The sequence below is a fragment of the Chiloscyllium plagiosum genome, chromosome 2, assembly GCF_004010195.1.
Source record: "Chiloscyllium plagiosum isolate BGI_BamShark_2017 chromosome 2, ASM401019v2, whole genome shotgun sequence".
Classification (NCBI taxonomy): Eukaryota; Metazoa; Chordata; class Chondrichthyes; order Orectolobiformes; family Hemiscylliidae; genus Chiloscyllium; species Chiloscyllium plagiosum.
The window spans coordinates 142,146,856-142,158,502 of NC_057711.1; the positions used below are offsets into that span (position 1 = coordinate 142,146,856).

An 11,647-nucleotide genomic window follows, 5' to 3' on the forward strand; every position below is an offset into this window, starting at 1 on the left:
CAAACTTGCGAAATAAGATAATCTTCAAAATGCTAAGATACAACATTCTTAGCTTGTCACTATTGACTCACATGGGCCTTCATATGTACAGTACAGATGATTGGAGTTCCCCGGCAATGAATCCTCGAAGAGATTGATTCCTCGACAGTACCCGGTCACGGTACTCATGTACGTCATGGGACTTCTTTTCATCTTACTTATCATCTCTGGTCCCACACTTTGGTCATAGTTTAACAAGGAACAGTACAGGATGGGAACAGACACTTTGGCCTACCAAGACTGTGCCGACACATGATGCCTTTCTAAACTAAAAACCTTTTGCCCCTATGTAGTCCATATGCCTCTCTTCCTGCCTATTCATGCGTCTGTCAAGAGGCCCCTTAAACATTGTTATTGAATTTGCTTTGATCACCTCCTCTGGCAGTGCATTCGAGACACTTATAACCGTCTGTGTTCTATGTTGTAAAGTACAGGTTAGATGGGCTTCAGATAGTTTTGTAGGTCGGCACAGAATCGAGGGCCGAAGGGCTTGTACTACGCTGTAATGTTCTACTTGTTATGTGTAAAGAAAACTTGCCTTTCACATATCCTTTAAACTTTCCTCTTTCTGCTATAATGTGGAGGAGTCAGTGTTGAACTGGGCTGTACAAAGTTAAAAATCACACAGCACCGGATTATAGTCCAACAGGTTTATTTGGAACCACTCGCTTTTGGAGCGCTGTTCCTTCATCAGGTAGCTGTGGAGCAGGACCATAAGACACAGAATCTATGGCAAAAGATTACAGTGTCATGCAACTGAAATGATATATTGAAAAAAACCTGGATTGTTGTTAAGTCTTTCATCTTTTTGAATGGGTTGCAGGTTTCAGTTCATTAATATGTAAATCACAGGACTTCTTTTCAGACACCTTCTTGAGATAACTTAATGTTTTATAACAAAAGGTGACATCGCAGCTCAGACAACGTATTAAAAGTGAGGTTGAGTGTGGATTTACACTCAAACGGCTGCCCTCAATCTACATTGCACAGTTCCTGTTTAATATTGTCATAGTTAGCCTTCGCCAATTTAGTACTTTCACCCAAGGACTACTCTTATCCTTATCCATAAGGAACTTAAAACATACTGAATTATGATCACGGTTGCGAAAAATGCTTTCCCACTGAAACTCCAATCACCCTGGCTGGGCTCATTCCCCAATACCAGGTCGAGTATGATCCCTTCCTTCCTGGACACGTCTGACAAACTGCATCCCCTCCGCACCCCCGCCACCACAATCAAAGCCCTGGCACTAAAGGAGTCATATAGGGGCAGTCAAAACAACAGAGTTGTTATGGTGGGTGATTTTATATTTTTCTATTATCTGTTCACATATCTGTTCTTCTATCACCTGCTGATTGTACTACAATCTCATTAAAGTGATTGGACCCTTTCTGCTCCTGAGCTCTATCCATATTACGTAACGGTTGAACCCACCAAGGTGACCTCCTCTAGTGCAACTTTAGTGCTCTCCTTAATACCCTGCCCAGTCAGAAATCTGCCTGGTCACAGAATTAAGATTGACAGTTAACTGTTCTTATTGCATCTCCATGTCCATGATGGCCCATCTAATCAGCACCCACTTCTCATAAAATTGTGTCTCTTTCTGCAAGTCTGTTTCTTGTCTCCTAGCTCTGATGAGATCAATGTGAAACTTTCAACTTTTAGTCTTGTTTAGTTTTGATTGAATGAGGGCACAGTTAAAATAATTGGCAGAAGAATCAAAAGTAATTCAACAAAAAAAAACTTTTTGTGCAGTGAAATATTAAGGTCTGAAATACATTGCTTGACAGTGTGGTCGTGGAGAGTTCCATCAAGGCATTTAATAGGGAATTGGACCATTATTTGAAAAGGAACAAATCTGGAGGATACAGTGAGAAGATATTAAAGGGAAGGTACGAGATAAAATGCTCAAAGAGATGGTACAGACATGGGTCAAATGGATTCCTTCTGCTTTTTAATAATTCTGCAACTTGCAATTTGCACATGCAGAATCTACAGTGCAAATGGACTTCCTAGAACTGAGTGCATGCAGTTTTATTTCTTCTGTACTCTTTGTAATACTGATAATAATTTTGGTGTTTATATGTTTCTGTAATTATATTTTTTAAATATTACCCCTGGACATACACTAAGATTCTTCTTTTAAGCATGAAACCTAATATTAATTGAAAAAAGAACATAAAAGGAATTCAATCTTCAGATTCATTGACTTTTATAACACAAAGAAAACATTCAGCCTATTATACTTCTTTGATCCACAGAGAATTGATGCCCTTTCTGAATAAATCCACAAGCCATTTTCTCACTAACAGGATGTTGCATACTTCTGTTACCAATACTTACCCAATTTATTCTATTTTCATTCCTGACTTCTGACAAAGTAGATCTGAAGAATATATAAGATTTTCAACCCTACTTAAGATAAACACTGATCTTATAATTTTGAGGCTAGGTTTTGTCAGAAGCTTTATGCGCAAAGGTTAGTCAACTTTTCAGCCTTTTGAGCTTGTTCTGTCACTAAATTACATAACGGATGATTTGCACTTCAGTTACATTCTCCTACCGTTTCTCCTTATCCCTTGATCCTGTTACCTGACATAAGTCTATTTCCATCTTAAAAGCTCCAATTGCCAAATATCCTCAGTCTTTCAGGGGAGTGTGTGTCAGGATTGGTGCTGGGTCCATTGCTTTTTGTCATTTATATAAATGATTTGGATGTGAATATAGGAGGTATGGTTGGTAAGTTGCAGATGATACCAAAATTGGTGGTGTAGTAGAAGTGAAGAAGGTACAATGGGACCTTGATCAGATGGACTAATGGGCTGAGTGGCAGATGGAGTTTAATTTAGATAAATGTGGGGTGTTGCATTTTGGTAAGGTAAATCAGAACTGGACTTATACACTTAATGGTAGGGTCCTGGGGAGTGTTGCCGAACAAAGATTCAATGGGGTATAGGTTCATAGTTTCTTGAAAGTAGAGTCACAAGTACACAGGGTGGTGAAGACAATGTTTGGTACACTTGCCTTTATTGGTCAATGCATTGAATATAGGAGTTGGGATGCCATGATGAAGCTGAACAGGAAATTGTTTAGGCCACTTTTCGACTACTACATTCAATTTTGGTCTCCCTATTACAGGAAAGATGTTGTGAAACTTGAACGGGTTCAGAAAAGATTTACAAGGATGTTGCCAAGGTTGGAGGGTTTGAGCCACAGGGAAAGGCTCAATAGGTTGGAGTTATGTTTTCTGGAATGTCGGAAGCTGAGGGGTGACCTCATAGAAGTTTATAAACTCATGAGGGGCATGGATAGGGTGAATAGACAAGGTGGTTTTTCCCAGGCTAGGGTAGGCCAAAAGTAAAGGGCATAGGTTTAGGGTGAGAGGGGAAATATGTAAAAGGGTTCTAAGGGGCAACTTTTTCATGCAGTGTGCTGCCAGAAGAAGTGGAGGAGGCCAGTACAATGACAACATTCAAAAGGCATCTGGATGGGTACATGATTAGGAAGGGTTTAGAGGGATATTGGTCAAAGGCTGGAAAATGGGACGAGATTAATTTAGGATATCTAGTTGGCATGGGCGAGTTGGACCAAAGGCTCTATTTCCATGCTGTACTTCTCTGTGACTCTAACTCTTTTTTCCTTTGTGTGAAAATGTGTTTTTTTTAATTTTGCTCCTAAATGGCCCAGCTATAATTTTAAGATTTTGTCCTTGCCAGAATAATAGGATATTTTGCAGATCAGGAACCCAAATACAGTCATAGAGTCATAGAGATGTACAGCATGGAAACAGACCCTCCGGTGCAACTCACCCATGCCAACCAGATGTCCCAACTCAACCTAGTCCCACCTGCCAGCACCCGGCCCATATCCCTTCAAACCCTCCCTATTCATATACCCATCCAGATGCCTTTTAAATGTGCACTGTACTAGCCTCCACCACTTCCTCTGGCAGCCCATTCCACACACACACCACCCTCTGCGTGAAAAAGTTGCCTCTTAGGTCTCTTAAATCTTTCCCTCTCACCTTAAAGCTATGCTCTCTAGTTTTGGATTTGCCCACCCTGGGATAAAAACCTTGTCTATTTAAGAGAAAATGAGGACTGCAGATGCTGGAGATCAGAGTCAAAAGTGTGGTGCAGGAAAAGTTTACAGTATCCATGCCCCTCATGATTTTATAAACCTCTATAAAGGTCACCCCTCAGTCTCCGATGCCCCAGGGAAAACAGCGCCAGCTTAATGAACGTCTCCTTATAGCTCAAATCCTCCAACCCTGGCAACATCCTTGTAAGTCTTTTCTGAACTCTTTCAAGTTTCACAACATCCTTCCAATAGGAAGGAGACGAGAATTGCATGCAAAATCTCAAAAGTGGCCTAACAATGTCCTTTACAGCCGCAACATGACCTCCCAACTCCTGTACTCAATAGATTAGATTCCCTACAGTGTGGAAACAGGCCCTTCGGCCCAACAAGTCCACACCAACCCCCCGAAGAGCAACCCACCCAGACCCATTCCCCTACATTTACCCCTTCGCCTAACACTACAGGCAATTTAGCATGGCCAATTCACCTAACCTGCACATTTTTAGACTGTAGGAGGAAACTGGAGCACCTGGAGGAAACCCTCGCAGACACGGGAGAACGTGCAAACTCCACACAGATAGTTGCCTGAGGTGGGAATTGAACCCGGATCTCTGGCACTGTGAGGCAGCAGTGACCAATAAAGGAAAATATACCAAACGCCTTCCTCATTATCCTATCTACCTGCGACTCCACTTCAAGGCGCTATGAACCTGCACTCCAAGGTCTCTTTGTTCAGCAACACTCCCTAGGACCTTACCATTAAGCGTACAAGTCCTGCTAAGATTCGCTTTCCCAAAATGGAGCACCTCGCATTTATCTAAATTAAATTCCATCTGCCACTTCTCAGCCCACTGGCCCATCTGATCAAGATCCTGTTGTAATCGGAGGTAACCTTCTTCACTGTCCACTACACCTCCAATTTTGGTGTCATCTGCAAACTTAATAACTATACCTCTTAAGCTCACATCCAAATCATTAATAGTGTGAAGAACTAAGCATTTTCCAAATTTCCACAATATATAATCTCTATCTTGCTCTATCCAACTGAGAAAAGAGAAAGCAATGATCTACATGTTTGAGTTGGAATCTCCTTTCTCTCTGACATTGGGCTGGCTCTTCTTGAGTTTCTGCACAGTGTTTTGCCATGAGTTGTGCTGCGAGTCTTCACTAAGAGAATGGCTTCTTGGTGTGTGTTTTTAACCTTCCTCATCCTGGACCTTCTCGTTATCTGTGCCCTTTGGCCAATGGCATCATGAATCAGATTCAATATATCCAGCTGTGGGTCAATTTAGATTGTCCAGTTTTGGGCCAATGGTTGCTTGACCACAGTTTGTAGACTCGTCACAGTTAATGTATTCTTTGAGAGGTATGGTGTCCAAAACTAAATGCAACTTGCTTCTGAAACTTGACAACTTTATTTTCCTCATTAAAAAAACTTCAAGATCCAACTTTTTGCTGCCTTGTGTCTATTTTCATACTTTACTTATGAAATCCCTTGTTTTTCGATGTTAGACAATCTCCTTATTAAAAAAGACAGTAGTTAATAGAGGGGTTATTTCTTTAAAACAGACATGTTTCTTCAAATATCCAGCCAGGAAATATATTGAAATAGAGAGTTTGATCACATTTCACTCATTGGGCATGCTTTTGTAAAGCTGAAGCCATTGTATACGATTCCTCTCCTTTGGTATGGTATTGATGGCCATCAATCTTCACTGCTGTTGCCTCATGTTGATCCAACAGCTGTTATATTCTACTTGGCCACGAACTCGACTTCCTCTCACATAACTTGTCTGCATTGACGATGTCCAGCAAGGGTGTTGGTAGAAGTGAGACAGCGCCAAAGAGTGGCGACTTTCATTTCAGCGACAGCGCAGGGAAGGGGACCCATGCTCAGCCACCCAGCCCATGGCAGAGCACTGAACAACGACTGTAAAGTTGAACACTATTTATTTTTGTTTTAAACTCTGTGTTTATACTTTATGTTTTGGTTTATTTTTCTGTGTTTTAAGATGGAGCCAGAGAGTGGCATCACTATACTTTTCACTATTTTGTAACAAAATGTGACAATAAATAAAAACATCAAATAAATCAAATGTTTTGTTTGAGTTTTACCTTTATCTTCTCACCATCAAAACTGTAGTCCAAGACACCCCTAGACAATCACAATCCTCCTTTCGACCACCAGTTTTCTGGATTTCTACTAGACAATAGTGATTCAATCTTAAAGAATGAGCTTCTTTCTCTGATCTACTGCTTTATTTTAAAGTAACGTTCTTAAATTTTCAGCCCTTCCCCCAAACTGCTGTGAGCAAAAGACTTCAGTTCCTGCTAAGCCAGTGACAGGAGACCGGTTACACTGGTTTTCAGCTTCAGCTATAGTTTGTTCCTGGTCATTCAGCTGAATCAAGGTACAAGCCTTGGCTGCTCCTGTGGACTTAATGATCATTTTCAACTTGATCACCCTCTACCTTCCAACTGATTTTGTACAATTCCTGAATCGTCAAAGTTTCTTATATTAAAACGTTCTTATGTTTTGACAAAGCTTTTCACTGTACCTCGGTACACATGACAATAAATTCAATTCAATTCAACTTGTGAGAGCATTACTTTACCCTCAGTTTTTGGATTTTACTAGTTTCACTCCTGTTCAAACATAGACAACTCATCATTGGTTCACCATTTTGCCTCCAATCTACTTGTAATTGTTTCAGTTTTGACTTTAAGTCCCTTCTTTTGCTTGCCATCTAATTCATGTGGAGGACACTGAAACGACAGACAGTAATCTTCTTCTTTGACAGTCCTTCAGGGTCAAGGTTGACTTGCTTCCATCCTGATTTGATGTCACAGAGAAGGTGAGACCTGTACAAGTCTGGACCGGACCAACATCCTTACAGGGATGGAGTGGGGGTATGCTGGTGCTGTTGGTGGAGATTGAAACTAGTTTGCCAGGGGAATGGAATACAAAATGAAGGTACAATACAGAGTGACCCATAATATAGAAGACAAAGTCAGTTTGGAAAGCAGTGTTTCATGGTCAAGTTAAGGCACTGAAAGCACAATAAGGTTAGAAGACATTTAATTTAATACAAAGTGTAAGGCAGATGATTAGAGGATGCTGCTTAATAAATGGGGCTATAATTACTATCTGGGGTATAGAATCTTTAGGCCAGTCATTTAGTTAGGGCGAGGGGCTCTAAAAGAGGTTCTGTCACAGCACTGATCGAGGAGTCAATTCTTGTAATAAACGGGGATGATATCTTAGAAAAATCCTGAACTGAGGTCATATGATAGAAGTTAAAAACAAAAAGGGGCAATCCCATTGTTAGGAGTGTAGTATAGGCTCCCAAATAAACAGAGTAGTGAGAGTCATTTGAAATGCACATCGTCAAAGTGCGGGAGCATAACCTGGTGTTGTGAGATTTTTAACTTTATCCAACCCAGTCCAACACCAACATCTCCAAATCATGTTTGTCAATGAGACCAGACTCTAGAACTGGATCTGAATCATCATGCTGATTAATTTGTCTGACTTTGGTTGATAGCTAGGTTAGGAAGCCCCACCAGGATTAATCAACAAACAAAAAAAATTAAAAGTAATTTTATCCTTTAACAATGAGCAAAACACATTAATAGCTGCTACTAAACAATTTTAAACTATGAGAAAGTGAGGACTTAAATTATGTCCCTTTAAACCCAAACTTGCATACATTCATTCACAAACAGGACAGACAGCTCTGTAGAAATATCATTGGTGGAAATTATTGTCAGTCACAAGGGTGGGAATGAGATGTCTTTATAGTTTGAGTTTTGGCAACTGTATTACATTATTATCAACTGCAGAATAATAGAAGTTCCTCGCTTTGGCAGGTGGTCAATGCACATAGGATTTTGTTTCAGTTATCTGTCAGGGTGTTGCAGTGTAGAGTTTTTACTTTGACTCTCAGAGAGGAGTCTTCTTCACTTGCAGGCTTTTTCGTGGGTCTGGGTTTGACTTCCCCAGATCTTAGGCCTGAATCAAGTTGCAAGTTAAATACTCAGAGGCTGTTAAAATTGACAGAACTAGGGATGCTGTAAACCAGAGGCAAAAATAGAAAGGAAAACAACAAACGCTGGAGATCACAGCAGGTCAGACAGCATCCATGGAGGGAGAACAAGTTAACATTTCGAGTCTAGATGACTTTACTTCAAAACTAACGTCAGAGAGGCGCTGGTGACTAGCATTCAGAATTGAAGAATGGTCACTCAGCCCAAAACATTAACTCTGATTTCTCTCCAAAAGTGACCTAAGGGGCAACTTTTTCACAAAGAGGGTGGTACGTGTATGGAATGAGCTGCCAGAGGAAGTGGTGGAGGCTGGAACATTGTAACATTTAAGAGGCATTTGGATGGGTATATGAATAGGAAGGGTTTGGATGGATATGGGCCGGGCGCTGGCAGGTCAGACGAGATCGGGTTGGGATATCTGGTCGGCATGGATGGGTTGGACCGAAGGGTCTGTTGCCGGGACCTGCTGAGCTTTTCCAGCAAATTGAATTTTTGACTCAAAGGCTGTTGCTGGGCCAGCTTCTCAACCCAACACCCTTGGACAAACATATTGCTCCTTTTATACCAAGTTGTTGGCCTTTTTTACATGTATATATTACTCCTCTGGCACCAAGATGTTGGCCCTCTCACACATGTCACTCCCCTAGCACCTCACCCTCTCACAGGCACACCATTCCTATGGTACTAACCTGTTGGCCCTCTCACATGGACATGTCACTCCTACGGCACCAAGCTATTTGTCTTCTAACGGACACATGTCACTCCTATAACATCAAGCTATCAGGCCTCTCATGCTCACATGTCACTCTTACGGCACCAAACTGTTTGGCCCCTCTCACCCGCGCTCGTGAGCGCGTGCACACAAATCCTCGATCGGGCCAATCAGAATTCAGGTCTGAACGGCCAATCAAAACGCCCTTAGGAATGACCAATCAGGGTAGCGAAAAACCGTCCATTGGCGAGAGGAGGCGTCTCTCCGCCTCAATCCCACGCCTCTCCGTCGGGCTGGAGCTGGGTAAAGTGCACAGTGCGCGCGCATCACCCTGAACACGCTCCCGCTCGGTGTCGGCGTGCGCGCGCATCACCCTGAACCCGCTCCCGCTCGGTGTCGACGTGCGCGCTCCGTGCCTCAGTGACGTCAGCCGGCGTTGCTGCAGTGACGGTCGAAGATGGCGGCGCGGCGGAGCCAGCTCTCCCCCAGCGCCTCGGACCCCGGCCCGAGCTCCACCCCAACTCCGACTCCGGTCTCGGCCCCGGCTCCGGCTTCTGACAGGCCTGACTCACCAGGGTTCACTGGCGGCAACGCCACCTCCCCGGCTCCCGGGGCAGCGGTGCCACCGCCACCAGCAACAGGAGGAGGTGCAGCAGCAGCAGCAGGAGGAGGAGGGGTGGTGAGTGACTCGGGCCGAGAGCTGTTCGAGGCCTGCAGAAACGGCGACGTTTTGCGGGTGAAGCGACTGGTCGATTCGGGCAATGTGAATGCCAAGGACATGGCCGGCCGGAAATCCACGCCGCTGCACTTCGCCGCAGGTGTGTAAACCCGCCGGGCGTTTAGAGCGGGGCCTGTGGGAGGCGGTGCGGTCACCGATCTCCCTGTGTGTATGTGTGTGAGAGATGGGAGTCCAGGGGATGAGATCAAGAGCCTCATCCTCAGAGGCCTGGTCTCATCGCCGTCAAAACAACGCAACAACTTTGGACTGGGGCGGGGCGAGGGTTAGATGAAGATGTTGCCGTGGGTTTGGAGAAGAGTAGGATCTAGGATGGCTGGAATAAACACCCGACACCCGGCTCTATTGAATGCATTAAAAACTGATAGTCTGGTGCGATCGTTCTCCGTATGGTGGTATTATTGTTATGTAAATAGAATTCACCGAGATCTGGAGCTGGAAGAAGTGTTAGGGAGAATGGTACGGGAAGGACAAATCTCCCTTCGACGCTGACGATGTAAACAATAGCTTCATTATTGGGTCATTTGTAAAAGGAGAGGCGGCTGGACTGGAATTTTGTTGCACACAACTCTCTTCCCAAGTAAAAGCTCCTTGTCCATTTTGTAACTTTCGGAAATGATGGTAGTGACAAGGCCAACTAACCTGTTCCACAATCATAATCCAAGGAGCTTGGAGGTGATATTCCCAAGAAGGGGAGGTTTACTCTTGTTAATGTAGGTTTCTTCCTGTCTCCTACTGAACTGTTCCTTTTAGTTTATAAAGTACATATCTAATTGGGAAAGGGTTTGAAAATGATCAAGCAGTGGTGTCGTGATAATATCACTGGACTAAAAAACCAGAGCCACAGGCTAATAGTGGGGGCATAAGATGAAATCCAACCATGGCAGGAGAATTTTAATTCAGTTAAAAAATCTGGAATTAATTAAAGCTAGCCTAATGACAACCATGTAACCATTGTTAACGTTATGCCCTTTAGGGAAGGAAATCTGTCATCCTTACTTGGTCTTGCCTCTTTGTGACTCCTGATCAATGCCACTGTAAAAGTAATAATAATAAGTGCTGGTCTAGCCAGTGATGCCCACATCCCAAGTCAAATTAATAAAGGTGCTTCATGATGCATAAAGAATCATAGAATCCATACAGTGTGGAATGTGTCATTTGGCCATTAGGTTTGAATTGAACCGCCCTATCCTTGTATTTTGCAAGGTTAATCCACCTAGCCTGTGTATCCCTGGCCAGTCCAACTAACTTGCACATCTTTAGGCTGAGAGGAAACCAGAGCACCCAGTGAAAACCCATGCAGATACAGGTAGAATGTCCAAACTTCACACAGTCACCTAAGGCTAGAATTGAACCTTGGAGGCAGCGTGCTGCCCACCCACAATGGACCAAGTGGTTGCGAAGGATTTCCTTGGGATGATTGGAGAATACATAGGATAGCTTATCATTGTTTAAGAGAGTGCATAGACTGGATAAATATTCTGATTTTGCTTGTTTTTTTTCCCAGATTGGGGAGTGCAAGGAATCCAGAAGTATTGTTAGATCTCTCACTGACTTTTATCATTTTTTAAAATTCTTTTTATTAGTTTTGGTTTGTTGATGAGAACTGTGAACTGAAGCTGTTAAAAACAAAAACAAGCTGTTGTTTGTGAGGGCAGGTATGGAAGTTAATTGCAGCTTGATTCTTGATCAAAAGAATTCAATAAACTCTTTGACATTGGGTAAAGCTGTATGTCTAACCAGATAGCAGATGTTTAGCCATTAACTATGTCAGTACCTGGGAAATCTTGCCAGCAAGTCTGGAAGGGAACATGATGATCAAACAGAGTGGGGGGGGCAGAGTTTGAACTGGGTTTTGGATTGGTTTATGAGAGAAGGAGGTAAAAACAATGACTGCAGATGCTGGAAACCAGATTCTGGATCAATGGTGCTGGAAGAGCACAGCAGTTCAGGCAGCATCCGAGGAGCTTCAGCAAAATCGACGATTCGGGCAAAAGCCCTTCATCAGGAATAAAGGCAGAGAGCCTGAAGC

At 43.0% G+C, this 11,647-nt stretch overlaps 1 protein-coding gene across 2 annotated transcripts in view; it reads left to right on the top strand.

Annotated features, from left to right (window-relative positions):
* The first annotated feature begins 9,230 nt into the window (after positions 1 to 9,230).
* The window catches only part of tnksa (tankyrase, TRF1-interacting ankyrin-related ADP-ribose polymerase a), a 150,924-nt gene continuing 148,507 nt past the window's right edge, over positions 9,231 to 11,647 (top strand). For both annotated transcript variants that reach the window (XM_043719972.1, XM_043719981.1), the window contains exon 1: positions 9,231 to 9,697. In XM_043719972.1, the coding sequence (XP_043575907.1) occupies positions 9,337 to 9,697 (361 nt within the window). In that variant the 5' untranslated portion in view covers positions 9,231 to 9,336. The remainder of the gene's footprint in view (positions 9,698 to 11,647) is intronic.